General features: G+C 51.1%; 1 protein-coding gene across 1 annotated transcript in view; it reads left to right on the top strand.

Annotated features, from left to right (window-relative positions):
• The window catches only part of LOC129670104 (protein sidekick-1-like), a gene marked incomplete at its 5' end in the record, with an annotated part of 897,806 nt that extends 883,100 nt beyond the window's left edge, over positions 1-14,706 (top strand). The window contains one exon of the mRNA XM_055598542.1: positions 11,250-14,706. Coding sequence (XP_055454517.1) covers positions 11,250-11,504 — 255 coding nt within the window. The remainder of the gene's footprint in view (positions 1-11,249) is intronic.
• Between the last annotated feature and the right edge of the window lie 5,033 nt (positions 14,707-19,739).

Raw genomic sequence — 19,739 nt, 5'->3', positions numbered from 1 at the left:
ACACCTGCTTCAACAAGGCCACACCTACTTCAACAAAGACACACCTATTTCAACAAAGACACACCCGCTTCAACAAGGCCACACCCACTTCAACAAAGACACACCTACTTCAACAAAGACACACCTACTTCAACAAAGACACACCTGCTTCAACAAAGACACACCTACCTTAACAAGGCCACACCTACTTTAACAAGGCCACACCTCCTAATCCCACCCAAATAATGCCATTCCTTAATGACTAAACATTCAAATATATGAGTCTGCCATTCTCATTTTTTTTTAAATTTTGTTTTGTGTTTCGATACAGGGTTTCTCTGTGCAGTCTTGGCTGTCCTGGACTTGCTTTGTAGACCAGGCTGGCCTCGAACTCACAGAGATCCACCTGCCTCTGCCTCCCAAGTACTGGGATTAAAAGCGTGTGCCGCCACGCCCAGCTCCATTTTTATTCAAACCACCCCACTCTACTTCTCCCTGTCCTGGAGTTCACAGATACTGGAAAACCTCCCATAGAAGGGCATGGTCCAGCAAGGGTCACCAGCTGCCCAGAGTGGCTGCTGAGATGAAGCTCTTGTTTTCTGTTGAGTTCTGGATCTTGGTTAGAAGGCAGAGGGCCTGAGCTTGGGGGACGGACAGGAAGTAGAACTATACAAACACGCCCTTGAAACCGAAGGGGCTCAGTGGATGAAGTGGGGATTTGAGTTCCATCCCCAGCACCATACAACATAGAGGGTGTGGCAGGGTGTGCTGCAAACTCAGCCCTGGGGAGGCAGATACAGCAGACCTCTGGGAGTGTGGCTAGGCAGGCTAGCTGAATTGGTGAGCTCTAGGTCAGTAAGGGGCCTTGACTCAGAGGAGCATGTCTCCTAACATTTATGCCCATGCACATGCATGTGGACCTGCACACACATGAAAAACATGAAATTAAAAAATGGGCCCCTGTGCCCACTCCAGATTAGCACTTCCAACTTTCCCCTAGTGACAGTCACCGCATCTTGTGGGAGGAGCTTCCTTCTCTAGACTCCTGACGTGTAAGAGGGGATTCATACACATCAGCTGTGGGAGGGGGGAGCTCCAGGCGGGGATAGCAACCCTGTCTCTGTGTCTCACACTGACCAGCACGAAGGCTCCAATCAGCTCTGCTGGGTGTCCCTAGGGTCCTATGTGCAAGCCTCAGGAGGAGCAGGAACCACAGGCCATTTGCTGGACACGGCTGCCTGGCCCCTCTCAGCCCACACCTCCAAATCAATATTTAATCTCAAATACACTCTCACCTTCGTCCTTGACCTGATTTTGGGCCTTAGTGTGCCCCAGGGCTCAATAAAACAGCTCCTTTCCAATCGTGGCTTGTACGGGAAGTGCAGTGAGTGGACGCTGGGTGGGCACTGGCGAGGTCCAGCTGAGCTCCGAGGTCCTTTGTTTACAAAGGACTCGGGTCTATCATGTAGCCTCAGGCTTGCAGGAAACGGCAAGCAGCCGGGCCAACGTCTGAAGAGGTGCGTCCATCCTGCTGCAGGGCTGTCATGGAAGGCCTGCCGGAACTGGCCTGCCTCTTCTGGGCTGAGGTTAAGCAGTGTCACCTCGTGGTGGCTGCCCTTTGAAGAGCAGCGGGAGGCTTTGCAGCAGGCTGCCTGACTCCACTGAGAGAGCCGGGTCTGTGGACAAAGCCTGGTTGGCATGTCCTTCCTTGGTGGTGACCGTGTGACAGCTGCGTGAGCAAAGACGTCCCCATGTACTGACACGCATCACTCCATGGTGCTAAGCCTCCGTGGTCCAGGCCTCATGTCCCTCCTCCTCCACACACTTGCAGTTCAGCCCCGTGAGTCGCTGAGGTTCTCCTCTGAGGTTCTCCAGCAGGCAGAAAGTAGCGCTGGTGCCAGGCCCTCTTCAAGGCCTCCAGAGCGCGTCTTAACCCCATCCCTCCACCCCAGCCCCTCTAGCCTGGTCCTGGATAGAGACTGGCCTGTCCTACATCAACCTAAACTGAACTCAAGACAGCTCAGGTGTTTGTCTGCCCACAAAACGATTCTCCAAACGGGCTAATGGAGGCTGGGGTGCAGCTCAACTGATGAAGTCCTGGGTTCCATCCTTAGCACCACAAAAACTGGGTGTGGGGGTACACACCTATTATCCCAACACTCAGGAGTTGGAGGATCAAAAGTTCAAGGTCATCTGTGGCTGCATAGCAGACTTGTGGCCAGCCTGGGTTCATGAGACCACATCTCAAAATTAAGTAATGAATCAGTTAGTTAAGTAAAAATTTAAAAGTAGGTTAATAGGACAAGCCTGGGTCTATTTCTTCTCTCATAGGCATAAAATTCATGATTCAAATTCAACTGATACTTTAATAAGATAACAAGGTTTACCTAAGTAAGCACTGAGCTAGGAAATATATATACATACATATATGCATACATGCATGAATACACCAGTGAGGAACTGAGGGAAGGCAGGCACAGGAGAAAAGGTATACTGTAGAGGAAGGCCGTTCTACTAAAAGGAATTCCGCAAGGACTCCGCCTTCCTTGGGCCTGTGACTTTTCCTGGGAGGAGATGAACAAATGTCTTTGACCCCAGATAGGGCGCTGATGACAGACCCCACCCAAGGCCTGCTTAGTGAGCCAGTGAGCTTATTGGGGTTCCTTACAGGACATGGGTGGCTCAAAAGCAGCTGCATCACCAAAGCTCAGCCCAGCACTGGTGACAGCTCAGCAAAACTGCATCCCCAGGACTCCCAGCGTGCCTTGCAGACATCCTGGTGGGAGAGTCTCCTCTCTCTTCCCAGAAATTTTCTGCTACTATGAAGTTGGGGAGGGGCCTCGGGGATCTTGTAAGTTTCAGGAGTTTCCTGAGGCTTTTGAGTTTTCTGTACCTCTTGAGTCTTAATGAGCCTCCCTCCAGGCACACTGATTTCAGTTTGCAGGTAAAAGCTACACAGCATCCACATGGAATGCTCAGGGCTGAGGGGTTTTGGAAGATGTCCCTAGGTGTCCACAGAGGAGCCGGCCAGAGCACCTGCCTCTGGAAACCACTGCAGCACATCTGTGTGGCTGAGGAGGCCCGGACCCGGGGCCTTGAACTTGGCCGCCTGCCCGTATCACCAGCCCTATGCTTTGTGGGAAGCATGCTCTTGTCACTCCCTAGAGGCACCTCGGGGTTCACAGGCCTTTGGGGTAGCAGTTCCAGGAGGCAGTGAACTACATGACGTGCACAGGGTCGACTAAGACTTCAGGGTCCTGGGGTCCCATGACCACCAGCTAAGAATCCCTGGGCTGAGACCCTTGGGGCCTCCTGGCTCTCCGGCCAATGAGTCCGGCCAGTCTGTTTTCTAGGGTTCTCTGTCTTGCTGTGTCTTTGAAGTGTGTGAACTGAGATCATGCTGGAAAGGCCAGTTCTGATGTCTAAGTTCATTTGGATCAACCTCTCATTTCTGTCTGGAGTGACAGGAAGAGTTATGGCGTGTTATGTGACACCCGTGGCAGGACGCTGACGAGCTTACATCAGGCAGGCCCCCGCGTCCCCAGGGGCACAGGCTTTTCAGCACGCCCATATTTCTGGAGATGGATTTTATGCCCTGGGCAGGAAAGGCCTTTTCTCTGCCTTCTCAGTGAAACATTAGCTTCTAGGAAAGATGACACTTCCAGCAAAAACACAGTAGGATTCCTGCCTCTTCCTCTCTTAGGGTTCTGGAAAAGACAGGGACACTGGGCAATTCTTGTGTCTATCTGGTGTCACCACTGGCATGAACCCAAGGCAACACACTAGATTACACTGTAACTAAGGCTTGGGTTTTGTGTTTGAATCTTCAACCTGCCTTCTGGAGAGGAGAACCATGTTAGGTCTGTATTCCTGGCTTGGGAACTGGGGACCTGCTCAGTTGTCTAGCACACAGGAAGCCACAGGCTCCATTCCCAGCCCTGCAGATCCCCCTTGTGGTGGTGTATTCAGGAGGTGGAGACAGGAGGAGAAGTTCAAGGGCATCCTCAGCTACATAGGGAATTTGAAGCTAGCCTGCGCTACATGAGACCTTGTATGAAAAAAGTGCAGACATATTTGCAAATGAGTGCTGCAAGCATTTGGGTGGATGCTGTTGCCTAGCAACCGTGAGTGTTCTTGCATGGCACTTGCTGGTCTGTCGGAGAGCTTCATCTGCAGGTCTGTAACTTGGCTGCGTTTCTGCTAACCTCTAGTTAAGTGTCCAGAGCAGAAGTCAGTGCTGTGTTAGGAAAATAAGCATTAGAGGTGAGTCATGCTGACCGCTCTTCCTGCTGAAGGTCAGATTCATCTAGCCTGGAGACAGAGCTTCTTCCAGAATAGTGGGCTGCAGACTCAGAGGATGCTATTCTAGTGGGACGATGAATTAACCAGGGAAAATGATTTCATAAACGTCCACATGCAAGCCTTTGGAAACAGTGCTCAGGGCAGACAGTGAGTGGAGACTTGTATAAGATTCACTGGGGCTGAGGACCTGGCTCAATCAGTAAAGCACCTGCTGAGCAAACATAGGGATCTGAGTTCGATCCCCAGAACCCATGAAAAATCATGTGGGTGGTAAGAGCTTGTAATCCCAACACTGGGGAGGTGGAGACAAGTGGATTCCTGGAGCTCACTGGATAGAGAGTCTAATTGATCAGTGAGCTTCAAGCCAATAAGAGACCGTCTCAAAAAAATAAAGTGGAGGTCTGGGATTGGTGGTTTGTTTAGCAAGCATTGGTCCACAGAGCTCACTAAATCCACGCACGTGGTGCAGAATCCCAGTATCCGGGTGTGGCCAGGAACAAGAGGATCCTGGGTGCATGCTGGTTGTCAGTGAAACCAAACTCTAGGTTCAGTGAGAGACCTTGTCTCAAAAACTAAAGTGGAGAGAGAGAGAGAGGAGAGAGAGAGAGAGAGTATCCATCATTAATATCTGGCCTCCACAGATGTTTAACACACACACACCACACACACATACACACACACTGCCACTGCGGCCACCACCACTGCCACTGCCAGAAATTTTTAAGAAACACAAACGAGTTTTCAAACTTCTTCCAGCTGCAACTAATTAGAATGATCGCTCACACCTAAGTGGTTTGCTGGTAGTGTGGGATTTTTATTTTTTACCCTGCTGGTACCTTGCCTAGTTCTGAACCAACCCTCTTCACAGCTTGACAGTCACTCACCCATTCTGACAAAGCTCTCAGTCACCTTCCATCCTTTCTGTGGTTTCCTGGGAAATCAGCAAATCAAGAGTTCACATCACAGGCAACTTGAAGGAAAGGAAGGAAAGAAGAAAAGGAGGAAGGAAAAAGAGAGAAAGACACAGACAGACAGAGAGAGAGATAGAGAGCAAGGGAGGGAGAGAGAGACAGAGAGACAGAGTGAGAGAGAGCTCTAGTGGGTCTTCTCCGGGCAAGAAACAAAAGTGGACAGTTTTAGTCTTTCTTCAGAGTTGCTTTCCGCACAAAGGTAGAGTTTGCTCAGCTTAGCTTTGGTGGGGACCACCTGCCCATCAAGCTATTGCATACGCTGGCAGTCAGTCTCTCTGGCCACACGCACTGTGCAGACTCTCGGGACAAGGCTCTGACTGGTCAGTGCAAGGCGCACACACCAATCTCTGATTAGCTCGGCATTAGTCATCTGCCAAACTGTGAACCAATCACAGTCCAGGATGGCTTCCTTCCTAGTGGTCCAGGCATAGGTACATAGCTATGTACCAGGCAGTGGCTCCTCATTTTGTTGGTGTGACAAAATACAAAAGCAACTTAAGGGAGGGAGGGAGGGAGGGAAGAAGGAGGAGGTTGTTTGGGCTCATAAGTCAAAGGTGCAGTCCATCAAGGCAGGGACGTCCTTGGCAGCAGGAGCGTGAGGCCGCTGGCCACACGGCAGCCACAGTCAGGAAGAGAGGAGATGGACACTGGTTCTTAGCTTCCTTCTCCTCTTTATTCAGGCTGAGACCCCAGGGAATACTGCCCACACTTAGGCTGGCTTTCCTGGCTGTTATCCTGATCTACACAATCCCTCATAGATGTTGTTTAAATGGGGATTCTAACTCTCACAAAACCGACGGCCAAGACTGCCCATCACCATCTCCTCCATGGCTCCCTCGTGGACACCAGCCTTAGCCACATATCCCCCTCTCTCCATATGGTCCCACATCTCTGGCTCATGAAGCACTCAAGGGTGGACCTAAGGAGTCACATTAAGTCACTCTTCCCCTCACTCTGACAAAACGCCTGACAGAAACAGCTTACTGAGGGAGGGTACATCCATCATGGTGGGGCAGACATTTCAGTGTCCATGGATGGGGCATTCAGCTGGGACTCTTTACATCTCCATGGACCAGGAAACAGAGCTCTGATGAGAAGTGGAGTCAGCCTTGAACCCTCCAGTTCTTCCTCTGTGGCCACAAATCTCTCAGCCAGGCTCTGTGCCCACCAGCCAGGACAGTGTTCAAACACAGGAGCTGATTGGGAACATTTCATATCTGGTCCCTAACTAAAATATTGAAGACACTTTATAAACGAAATGGCATTTTGTTAATCTCACATATGTCTGCGGGCCTGAGTCACAGCATATGTGTGCTCCCTACAGTCTGCGTACAGACTCCAGAGAGAGCTCAGGCAGTAAAGCGTGCAGTACACGCTTGAGGATCTGTCCGCTCCCCAGCACACGTGTGCTGAGTGTGGCAGCACACACTTCCTCTCTCGGTGTCAAGGAAGCAGAGACAGGGGGATCTCTAAGGCTCACCCGCCAGACATCCCAGCCAAAATAAGGACTCAACAGGTCCTAGTGAGAGGCCCAGTCCCAAAAGACAAGATGGGTGGCTCTTGAGACATCCACCGGGTTGTCTGGCCTCCACATGCACTCACACACATGCACTCACACACATGTATATCCAGACTCCCACAGAACTGCAGCAGTCCATCCTAGCCCACCAGAGGTCAAACCTGCTCTTGACCCTGCTTCTCTCCAGTCCAAGGGTTTCCAGGTAGATGCTAGGGGCTCACAGAGGCAGGACTCACAGACCGTCGTTCCACTGATGTAGATGACTCCTTCATTTTTTGGGCTCATTTGAGCCAACACCCACCCACACCATTTCAGACTGGAACTGACAAAAGCTGTCTTGGAGTCCACAGCAAATGCTCTAATCCCCCGCTCCCCCACCATTGGCTGAGATTCCCATGCTGTGGGCATGGCCTGAGAAGCTCATTTCAACTTGTTGATCTTATATCTCTGAGACAGAAAATAAAGAGACTGACTCAAGCCATCTCAGAGGAGAATTAAGTTAACCCCAGTTTATGGTACTGGGGAACAAAACGGTCTTCACCCTAGGGAAGTTCTCGTGAGAAAAGAGATTGCGTTACGGATCTCAGCGTCCTTCTCCTCAAGCCTCAGGGCATTTAGACTCCGAGACAGTGTCTGAAGATGGCACAGACTCAGTCCAGAGCAAACAACCACAAAGAGTACTGCTCTGTCCTGTCTCTGTTCCCTTGTCTTCCAATCCTGGTTTACATAGAGCACTGCCTCCGAAGTCTCAAGACCTAGGCTAGGAAGCAACAGGAGGGTATATCTGAATCAAAGCCACAAATCCTGGTCTATGTGGTGGCATAACATAACAGTAGAATGCCTGCTGAAAATCCCCCAGTGAAAATCTGGGACTGGAGTTCAGTGGTAGAGTAATTACTGCAAATCCTGCAATGAAGGGCTGGGGGTATGGCTCAATGGTAGAGCCCCTGCCTAGAATCCCCCAGGGAGGGGCTGGGGTGTGGCTCAGTGGTAGAGCCCCTGCCTAGAATTCCCCAGTGAGGGGCTGGGGTGTGGCTCAGTGGGAGAGCTCCTGCCTAGAATCCCCCAGTGAGGGGTTGGGGTATGACTCACTGGGAGAGCTCCTGCCTAGAATGGCATGGTGAAAATATCTTGGGGTGCTGAGCGGTCAGTGTGAGGTCCAAACCTTCCAGACTCCGTTGAGCTTTATTGCTCATTGTTACATGAGAATAGTGATGTCCACACCTCAGAATCACTGGGAAAATGCAAAGGCTCTGTGAGTGAGTGAATTGCTCTCATGTGTAACCCACTCACTAAAAAGCACCCTAGGTGGTGTGTATAGTCATTAGATAATGGGAAAGCTGAAAGCTGAGCATGCCAGGTGATATTTTAGCCTTACTTTTACATTAACTTTGGAGAATCAAAACCCAGAAGAGGCACAGCCATGTCTGGTATCCTCACACAGGGTTTGCAAGCTGTGTCCCCAAAATGCCACCTCTTACTTGCAGTTACTTTGAGGTTAGTGTTAGGAATCCCATTTTCTATTTGTATCCAAAAATTCCCAGGAGCCTCTGGGTCTGCCCTGCACATCCTATATGTACCAACCAGGGGCTGTGCAAGCTCTTACAGTTCCAGAAGCATCTCATGCCAAGAACACAACCTCTCCCTTAGGGACAGCAAGCTGTTAGTGTGGGTCATTCACTCTCAGACTGGTGAGACTCTCAGGCGAGAAATAGGAGCTGCCAGCACCCTAGGACATTGTATTGCCTTAAGAAGCCTGTCTCCCAGCCCTGCTTCCTGACAAAACTATGGTTGCCTCACTGGGGACAGAGCTGTAGGGGACAGAGCTGTATGGCATAGCTAAGGTGTCTGTGACCTTTGATGCCCTCTGTCAGAGGCAGTGAGGAACCTGCTGGGGCTCCAGAGGTCTAGGAAACTTCCTGGCACCTGAACCAGCTTCCCAGACTCAGGTCTTACCAGGCAGTTTTCCAGAGGTCCAACTTGGAAACTATGGAGGCTAAAAACATGTCTAGAAGGATGGGGTGTAACAGCAGAAGCCCAACGCAGACTCCATATGACCCACTCCAGCCTTCGTCTCCTTTAGTGGTCTTTTCCATGACAACGCAAAGAGCAGAAAATCATTTTACTTAATATAAGAAAAGAGAAAACACACAGACTCAGCAAGACATTGCTTTGACTCACACCTTTTTATCCCAGAACCTGAGGCTGAGGCAAGAAGATGGAAATCGCAAGAGGGGGACCAGTCTGCACTTCATAGTGAGACCTTGTTTCAAAAAGCAGAAGGGAGAAAGGGAAGGAGGGAGGGAGGGAGGGAGGGAGGGAGGGAGGGAGGGAGGGCGAGCTGACTGAATGATTCAGGTGCTGCTGGCTTACTGTATAAAATGAACTGAGACCCTCAAAGGGACCATCGGTAGCATCTCCCCGAGCCCAGTGCAGCCCAAGCGGAGGGTGCTTGACGTGCCAGCACCACATCAGATGTAGACGCAGGCACTGGCGCACTCTGGCAGCATCCCCTGCTGCAGACTCTGAGCCTCTGTGGACACAGTGTGGCTGTCACAAGAGGCCAGCGGGGTGTCTTCCCAGCATGCTGAAGTTTTCTCTTGGTCCTTAGCAGCCCACACTCGGTCACCTGCAGATCAAAGGCCAGGAGCATTCCCAGTCCTTTCCACGTGCGTGTTTCTGAGGCAGCTTAGAAAGAGGACGATGATGGGGAAAGGAAGGAGAGAGAAAAGCATACTCACACACATACACACACGCACACTCTGGAGTCTGCCAGAAACCTCCCACCAGCTGAGAATTAAGAATTCCAGCATGATTGACATTTACTGTGAAGTGTGCGGACACAGAGACAACATTCCTTCTGTATAAAGATACTTGATAGTAAACAGCAATGAACCAGGCTTCAGGCTGAATGCATATGACCTCAGGTGGTGCCTCGTTTTTCTCCCAGACATTTCTGGGAATCTCAAGAAAGATGCCCCACTCCCCAGCAACCACCTCCCCCCCGCAACCCTCTCCCCTTCAATTACTTTTACCCTATCAATTGAAGTCCTGTCAGGCGCCACTCAGTACCTTCCTGAACCCTCATTTATCTTTCTTAGCAACCTTTTGAAGAAACCAGCATCAACCCCCACCAAAATGATGTGTATAAATAGTGTAAAGATGCAGAAAGGTAATTCTTCCTGGAGAAGGCCACATGTTCTCAGGGTGTTGTCCTGCCCCTCCCCCATCTTCCTCTTAATCCCAGTGCTTCTCATCAATATTCAAAATATAATTTAAGGGGCTGGAGAAACAGCTCAGGTTGAGCATGTACTGTCCTTGCTGATGGCCAATTTTTGATTCCCAGCACCCATATCAAGTGTCTCGAAACCGCCTTTAACTCCACTCCCAGGGGTCTGCCGCCCTCTTCTGGATTCCAGAGGAACTGCCTGTACTCATGCACAGACACAGACCTGTGTCTAAAAATAAATCTTTTCATTTTTGTGTGTATGGGTGTTTTACCTGCATGTATGTCTGTATCCGTGGACATTAAGTACCCAAGGAGGCCAGAATTGGGTGCCAGATCCAACAGAATTACAGATGGTTGTGAGCTGCCATGTGGGTGCTGAGAATCGAGCTCCCTCTTCTCAAAACGCAGCCTGTGCTCTTCACCACTGAGTCATCTCCCCAGCCCAAAAACACAACTTTTAAATATGTATTTAACATATGTAACACACACACACACACACACACACACACACACACACACACTCTAACTGTGCTGGGGAGATGGCTCACTTTGCTGTGAAAGCAAGAAGTCCCAAGTTCACATTCTGAGTACCCACATAAAAGCTGAGCATGGCAGGTAGAGACAGAAGGATCCTGGTGACTCCCAGGCCTGCCAGCCAAGGGGAAATGGCCAGTTTCAGATCCACTGGGAGACCCTGTCTCAAAATAATGTGGACAGAAAAGTAGAGGACACTCAGCATCTTTACCTCCCACATGGGCGCAGATGGATATGTGAAGCCACACACAGGTGCAGACACACCCCGCAAAGATAAATAGGTAAAATCAAAAGAAACTCTTAACTCTTCTCCCTGGCTTCTCCCGAAATCCTTTTCTGCATTAAAGCCAAGGAGCCTTCTTCCCTGAGTGGATGACTGTGAAGAGAGCTCCGTCTGTGTATTAGTTACTGTTCTGTTGCCATGACAAAACTTCATGGCCAAGGCAGCCCACAGAAGGAAGGGTTCTTTAGGGTGTAAGGGTCCAGAGGAATCAGGGTCCCTCAGCGTCGCGGTGGGAAGACGTGACAGCAGGCGGGCATAGCAGCTGGAGCAGGAAGCTAAGAGCCCCACCCCGAAACACAGCCAGGACGCAGGGAGGGCGGGGAGACCAGGCAGAGGCTGGAAATGGGGCCAGCCTTTAAACTCTCAAAGCCTGGCCCGGTGACCTGCCGCCCTCGCGCTGTGGCTCACACCGCCCCTCCGTCCCGCCCGCAGGCCTCCGACTCGGACTACGAGGAAGCGCTGCCCAAGCACTCGTTCGTCAACCACTACATGAGCGACCCCACCTACTACAACTCCTGGAAGCGGCGTCCCCCTGCCGCGGCCCCGCACAGGTACGAGGCGGTGGCGGGGGCCGAGTCCGGCCCGCACCTGCACACCGTCATCACCACGCAGAGCGCGGGCGGAGTCTACACGCCAGCCGGCCCGGGAGCCCGGGCGCCGCTCACCGGCTTCTCCTCCTTCGTGTGACGTCACGCCTCCATCCGGGTAGACGGGTGCAGAACTTCTGGAGTCTATTTTTGTTAAGACAATCAACTCCGATAACTGAGCTGAACTTTTTTTTTGTTTAAAAATAATAATAATGATGATGATAATGATAACTCTGAGAAGCGATCTTACCTACTGGTGAAAACTAGGATTCACTTAGGAAGGTTTTTTTTTTAATGGCTTTTTGTAACATCGCTGCAGGAAGCGGGGTTCCTTTGTTTTCTTTTCTTTTTAAGAGAAGGTATCTCCCTGGTGCGATAGCTCGGCACCGCCGGCGGGGCGCTCTCGACACACCCCAGCCCGGGGCATCTCTGGCCTCCAGACCGTCGGGGTCGCTGGGAGGGAGGGCGGAGGGGGGCGGGGAGGTCGCATCCGCGGCCCAGCTCTCTCTCTACCTCCTTTGGGAGAGCCGGCCAGCCTGGATCACTTTCTGCACCTTTGAACAACTCGAGGTCCCGGCTCTCGCCTGGGCTTTAGAGACTGGCTCGTCCCCACCCCGCGTTCTGCCCGGTCCAGCCAGGCCGCTGCGCCCCGGAGGGCCCAGCTCTGTAGGAGCTTCCCGGCGCTCTCCTTTCCCTCCCTCTTCCTCTCTCCTCTCAAGCTGACAGTTACAAGGACAGGAAGTTCCTCCCCCCAAGGCTCTGGAGGCCACCGGGCCCAGCCCTGGCCAGCCAGGTCCTTCCGATGCCCACACAACACAGCACACAGCACACGCCCCCCCCCCCCCCCCCCCCCCCGCTGAGCAAGAGAGGAGGAGACGCGCGGTTTTTGCAGTTGCTTGTGGCAGTAGCAGGTCTGCGTTGTTGAACCAGAGTATTTTTTAAACCTTTTTATCTTTTTTTAAACTATGTCACATGAAAATGAATGCGTCTTTGCTGTCTCCAGGTGCCTTTTAATTCATTGTTCAGCTTTGTACGTGGGAAAGACGAGAAGCGACCGTGTCTCCAAATAAAACAATCGGCTCTGAGAAACCAACCCGGGCCGCGAATCACCTAGCGCACCCCACACAGTGGGACAGCCCGTCCCTTCCTCCTCCTGTGCTCGCTGCCGTCCGCTTCCGGCCCCTGGTGCTGCCCTCTCTACCCCGCCATCCAAGGCCAGCTGGTTAGCCTTAATGGGTTTTCTGAGAGCATTTTCCTTTAATTGTCGTTGTTTAAATGTTTTCCGCTCAATGAGAAGTGGCGCTCTGACCCCATGAGCACCCTGCCACCCCCCGGCTCAGGCCCAGGTCTGGACCCCACGCCCTGGGGCACTCAGAGAGTGAGAAGGGTGTTGGAGCCCTGAGCAGGAGCAACCTGTTCAAGGCCTTCAGTGGGACATGAACCTTGTCTTGACTTGGGAAGTTGCTGGTGGCTCACACCACACTGCAGGCTCCACTTAGGGTTAAAAAAAATTAATAAATTAAAGGTCTTTCAATTTTTCCAAAATCCAGAGTAAAAGATTTCCCTCCCTCCTCTTTCCTACTCTCCTCTTCCTCTTCCTCTTCCTCTCTCTTCTTCCCCCTCCCTTCCTCTTCCTTCCCTGCCCCCCTTTCTCTCCTTCCCCTTTCTTACACTCCTATTCACCCCTCCCTCCTCCCTTACTTCCTATCTCCCTTCTCCCTCTCTCCCTCACCCTTCCCCTGCCTCTCTTCTCTCCTGCCTCTGTCCTTTTCTGAGCTGAAGGGGAGCTATTCTAAACCAAAAATCCTAGATGCTCTGCCCAGAGCCGCTCTGTGTGGGGACAGCCACCCTCGGGGTCCACACGCAGGACCCCGTCAGTGGACAGCACCGCCCCCTCCCTGGCCCCAAAGGAGTGGCGTGGACTGAAAACCACAGGTCCCCAACTGTCTGGAAGGTGGCACCCAGCAGAGGACAGGGACCAAGCTGGCTCTGTGTAGCGCCTTAAGCCATAAGGACTTGATTGCTTTAATCAGCGGGGAATCCTTGGGATGGTCTAGTCTGAGGCAAGACTCCATGGGGCATCCTCACAAAGGAAGACTCAGCAGGCAGCAGCACTGCCTGGGTCCCCTTTAGGACTGGTAACTTGTTTTCTATGGAAAGGTCTTTCCAGGATGCGCAGGCTCTGAGACTGCCGATACACGGCTGCCAGCAGCTGTCATCAAACCCGGCACTCAGAGCAGTGGTTCTCAATGTGTGGGTCACGACCCCCTGGGCGTTCAAAGACCCTTTCACAGATATCCTGGCATATCAGATATTTACACAACACGAGCAAAACTACAGCTCTGAAGTGGCAAGGAAGATACTTTTATGGATGGGATCACCACACCATGAGGAACTGTTTTAAGAGGTTACAGCGTTAGGAAGGCTGAGAACCGCTGGCTTAGAGGGACTCTGTCCCACTCAGGGCCCCTGCACCAAAGGCAGGGGATGGAGTGTTTAGTTAGACTTCAGCCTGCAGAGCCATGGGACATTGGCAAATGTCCTTCCTAACCTCTCACTGTAGCAGTGGCGTGGACACATCACACACGTGCAAAACGGACGTTGGATCCAAGTCTGGATTCCGAGAAAAGATCCAAACAGGCAGGATGCAGGTGCTCTTTCTGCCTTCTCCTGTCGTGTTGGAAAAGTCCCCTCCGTGGGTGTCTGATGATGAGTGATGGCCAAGTCTACCGATGACTCTATGGCGACTGCGCAGTCCTGTGAAGCCTTCCTCTCTGGGTGTGATCTGCTGAGCCTCGAGGGTGGCTTCATAGGGCACAGACAGCCGGAGAGGAAGCAGCAGCCCGGCCTCTCACTGGCCTTCCTCGGCATCTCCCCCATTCCAGCAGGGGAGGGTCTCCTTTACCTGGAGCCCCAGGAGGAGGCAAAACAGCCCACAAGGATGATGTGTATTCTGGAAAGTTTTTTGGGTGTTTGAACTTGATCTTGATTGGCCTGAGCATGGTATGTTTGCATAGAGGTTCTTAGCATGGGTTTTCATTATCCCAGGATTCCCGGCTCACAGCACGGATGCTCTCCTGCTGAGCCCAGGTCCACAGACTAGCAGCAAGGGACCAGGCTGAGAGGCCAGAACGGTGTGGGGTTCCCAGCGGGGAGCTCCCAGCCTCACCTGCCGGCCTAGGGGAGTCCTGAAGCTTTCCCTATGAAACCTTCTGATGAGGTGGCACAGAAAACCAGAGTCTATTAAAGATAAAAACAAACCCTCCCCCCTCAACCTGTAGAAAGGCAGAGCGGTGCTATGGGTACAATTTTTAATAATAAAAATATTTTGTTCCTTAAGCGCCTGTGACTTTATAATTTGTAATTTCTATTTTTGTGCATGTGTTTGTGTGGATTCAAGCGAACGAGAGTGTACAGGTACATGTGTGTGATGTCATGTGCGTGCGTGTGCACCTGTGTGTAGAATTTCAAGGACAACCTCAGGTGTTATCCTTCAGGTGCTGCCCAGCTTGTTTTTATGACAGGGTCTCTCCCTGGCCTTGCGCTCCATGAGTAGGACGGCCAGCTGGCCAGCGAGCCCCAGGATCTGCCTGTCTGCCTCCCCAGTGCGGGGGTCACAAGTACTCACCAACAGGCCCTGCTTTTTAACGTGTGGCCTGGGGGCTTGCACTTGCAAGGTAAGCATTTCATTGGTGGATCCACATTCTCAGGGGCAGGGAGGACAGACACAAGTTTGCCACAGCGTGCACGTGGAGGTCAGACGAGGTCCTTCCCTTTCCACCGTGTTCCTCTGCCACTGTGCACACCAGGCTGCATGGCCCACTCTCCGGACTCAGCCACCCTCCCCCCCACCCCCCGTTTACTATAGGGGCGAGAGCCACTTACACTGCAGCACCTGGCTCTTCTGTGGCTTCTGAGACCCTGGCCTTGGGTGGCCAGGCTTGTGTGACAAACATGTCACTCCCTGAGCCCTCCCCAGCCTCTTTCAGAGCACTCATGAAATGACCCTGAAGTTCAGGAACTACTGTCATGCATTCTAAGACCATGATACCAACCTCAGCAATTAACCCACGTGTGCTCTCAAACTAACACATTCTCTGTGTCTGTTTGTCTATCTCGCTCTGTGTGTGTGTGTGTGTGTGTGTGTGTGTGTGTGTGTGTGTGTCTTTCTCCTATTGAGGTACAGTATGTCTTTTGCTGATGAAAGAAACAGCTCAAGGAATAAAACAGTTTTCTTCTGGAATCAAATCTGAGTGCTCATGAACACATGAATAGGCTTTCCCAAATGCATGTTCCAATTAGAGAGCAAGTGCATGGACCCTTGCTAGTGTCTGAATGAAGGAAATCATAAAATAAAACACTTTTCAAATATATTGGTGGGTCCATGGGTAAGTGGGTTCTACAGCAAAGCAGGGAACTGCTGTAGGCTGTAGGTGCTGTCTGACGATAGTCTTTCAGTTGGTGAAAGTGAAGGGCCTGTCCACACGTGCCAAAGGGTGTAGCTAAGGCATAGATGTTGATTAAAGGGAAGCTAAAGATGCTCCAAGACAATCCTCTCAGGACTTGCAGCATTCAACCACTCCACGTTCTAATCACTCGGCCTTTGCACACCCAGCGTTCTTTCTGGAACTTTCATGTGTGACTCCTTCCCATTGAAAGAGAGGGGGAAGCAACCCCATAGGGGTCTCCCGGTCCAAGATGCAGCTGGAGTCCATACCCTGAGCCACTCTGAATGGACCATCGGTAAATCCCAGACCCAGCACTACCCCAAAAACCCCATCTGTATCTCCTGGAAGGCATCACATGTGCCTTGACGTAGAACAGCCGGTGAACAGCCGTGGCTGTGCTTGGATTGAGTTGAGTAACCTAGATCAGGCAAGCCTACCCACATCCCGAGGCATGTAATCTCTCCTGATTTCAAAGTCGGACCAGGGTGCCCCCAAAGGGGAGAAGGGAAATGAGACTAACCGCCAACCGTGGGTTTGTGGGAGCCACTGTGGGCCCACCAGAAGAGGGCAACTGTTGGTGTGACATTATTCCTGGGAAGCTGTGAGCAAATGTCTACCTGCCCCAGAGAAGGAACCGGAGACAAACCAAAGAATGATTACACCACGTCCAACTTGGCAAAGCAACAAGTTCATTAACAAGTTCATTAGAGCTGCTCACAGGAACAGGAAGAAATCAAAGACATCACTAAAAGCCCACCCCAACCTGGATGGCTACTCACAAAAGCTGGAACCATGGAACTCTCCACACAACTTGCATGAAGCTCAACAAACTGAAGAATCTCCTCTCCTCATCAGTCCTTACCACTTATGTAACCCTTTGCAGGGGAGGAGACTTGTGAATCTGGTATGTTTCAGGGACTTTCTGAGACTTGTGAGTTGCTTCCTGCCTATATGGAATGTCTCAGCCGGAGTAAATTACTATACAACACAACTGAGTCAGAACCTCTGGGAACACAGCACAGGCATTGGTCCCTCAAGTGGCCCTGAAAGTGAACTGGAAAATGTTCAGAAAAGATAGCCAGTTTCCAGCTGCAGCAGGAAGAGTCATAGGAGGCTGGAAGAGTCCTAGAAGGCTTCTAACCACTGAACTCTGCCTTTTCCTCTATAAATCATTGCCAAGAATAAAAGTTAAGAACCCTTCATGTCTGCCCCCTCTCCCCCCTCTCCCCAGCATTATCCACCTAAATTTCACTTCCACTTGTGAAATAAAATTCTCATGTTTTTCACCATCTCCAACAGTTCAGATATGGCAGCTACTGTGCAAAATGTAGTGAAAGATCACACAGACAAGAGATCTGTCCCCTCTCCTCTGGAAAACTGGGCCTTCCAGATAGCACAGCACCAGGCAGAGAATGGAGAACATGGGGACACGTCACCACTGTCATGTTGCATCTTCACTCAGCCCCTTGTTCTTCCAGGCACCCTGCATCCAAAGCAAGTTCTTCTACCAGAACTTCAAAAGAGAACTAAGAACAATACTTGGAGACTTTCCAAACATCATCCTCATTCAGAAACACAAGGTAACTGTGTCTCTTGGTATAGTCCCATTTCCCTGTAGCACAACACTTCCTCCTCCACCGCCACCACCATCTCCACCTGCCCTGTGCCCTTTAATGGCCAAGATTGATTGCCAACTTGACAGGACCTAGACTCGCTTTGGAGGCCAGCCTCCAGGCATACCTATAGGAGATCATAGATTGAGTTAGCATCTGGGCATGTCTGTGGGAGAACATCTAGACTGGGTTTATTAATTGAGGTAGGACACACCTAACTGTAGGCAGCAAAACCCCAGAGACTGGGGTTCTCAGCCGCAGTAAGAAGGAGAAAGGGAGCTGAGCACCAGCAAAAGCATCTCTCTCTGCTTCCTGCCTGCGGAGGTAGTGTGACCAGCCAGTCTCATGATCCTGCTGCCGTACCTTCACCGCCATGATGGACTGTGTGCCTTCAAACTGTGAGCCAGAATCAACCCTCCCTTCCTTAACTTACTCTTGTCTGCATATTTTGTCACAGCAACAGAAAAATAACTATGTATCCACTCATGGGTGATGTCAAGAGACCAGGCCCCGGACTCCCAGTGCACTGTGTACTTGTCTGACGACTGGAGACAATAAAGCTCTTGCTTGAAAGACAATTCAACTCAGCACCCCCTCTAGAACCACCCTTCTGTTTACTGAGCAGATACGGTGAGCCTCAGTGTACTTACTGTGTGGGCTCTGTCGTTCTCTCCATTTCCCAGCATGCCCCTGTGAGGTAGATACGGCAAGGACCTCATTCTGTTGATGAAGCATACAGAGCGTGTTCTAATTTTCTTTCTGTTGCTGTGATAAAGACCAAGGCCAAGGCCAAAAGCAACTTGGGGAGGAAAGTGTTTATTTCACCTTATGCTTCCAGGCCATAGTCCATCAAGGAGGGATGCCGGAGGGAACTCAAGCAGGAACTACGGGGGAATACTGGTTCCTGCTTCTTCCCATCTGCTCATCTTTATACAGCTCAGGGTTTCCTGCCTTGGGTTCACCCACAGTGAACTGGCATGCTACATCAGTTAGCAGTGGGGAAAAAATGTCCCACAGAGGCAATCCCCCAACAGAAACATCCTCAGACAACTCTGAGCTGTATCAAGTTGACAGCTGAAGCTTACCAGGAAAGAGGGGTGAAACTGCTGGGCCTGGGGCAACCAGCAGCACAGGGAAATTCTGGCTGGAACTACCCAGTTGGGGACAGCAACAGAGCCTGGTCCCTGAGTCCCAAACCACGATCTGTGCTGCTTTTCAAAGGACTGGCTTTGCTCTAGGATTCCCTGGAACTCACAGGTGTTTGGTCCTGTAGTACAGTAAATGTGCTCCCTGAACCTCAGAGCCTGGCCAGCATCTCTGCAAACAAACATAGATGTTGTCTGAACTTTCCAGCAGAGCTGTGAATAAATATCAACTCACAAACAGATAAGACACTGATAACATACAAAAGCCACAGCTCCACCTAAGTCTAATGTTAGTCAGTCTGTGGGGTTGCTTACAGAAGCATGAGTGGGAGGCTACTACAGGTGACAGCTCACGAAAGCTGCATCCCTGGAGCTCTCTTCAGGACTTGCAACGCAGCTCAGAGGCCAGAGTCTTCTCTCCCCAGCAATCCTTAACTGCTTGCATAATCTTGGGAAAAGCCTTGTGGGTCTTGTAAGCTTCAGGAACTTCCTGAGACTTGTGAGCTTTACTTTACAATTATTTCACTTACCTTCTGAGTCTTAAGGAACCTCCTTTTAGGAGAGGTAAGGTTTCAATTCAGATGAAACTGCCTCGAAGCATCTCAGGAATGTGTCTCTCCATTCCACATAGGGGAGGGATGACAGACCAGACACAGTTCTGTCTGAGTCCGCCTTGGGGAGGCAATGGGTTTATTGCAGCCACCTACTAACAGCTGTGTCACCACAAAGCCCCACCTCAGCACAGATAAAGACTCACCAAATCTGCACCCCAAAACTTCTCTGAGAAACAGTCAGGCAGTTACAGCGCTGAAGGGTCTCATCTCTACCAGCAATTATTTGCTCCTGATGGGATCCTGGGGAGGGACCTGGTGAGTCTTTAAGTTTCTCATATATTTACTGAGCCTCCCACCTCCCTCCATGAGGAAATTTTACAGTCCTAAAGGAAGCACAGCACGGGGATAGAAAAATGTGTGTCCCCAAACACACTCCACGCCACTGCTGTCTTGATGGGGAAATGCCCCAGTTGAATCCATATGAGATAAAATTCCCTGCCATTGTTATTATTGAAAAATTCGAAGTCAGCATTTTAAAATGCAACCATTGGCTAGAGGAAAAGGAAATCTCCGTC

This window comes from Psammomys obesus, unplaced genomic scaffold (assembly GCF_907164565.1).
Source record: "Psammomys obesus unplaced genomic scaffold, mPsaObe1.curated_primary_1811, whole genome shotgun sequence".
In the NCBI taxonomy this organism is placed as follows: domain Eukaryota; kingdom Metazoa; phylum Chordata; class Mammalia; order Rodentia; family Muridae; genus Psammomys; species Psammomys obesus.
The sequence above is the reverse complement of the archived record's forward strand: the minus strand, read 5'-3'. Positions and strand labels throughout refer to the sequence as shown.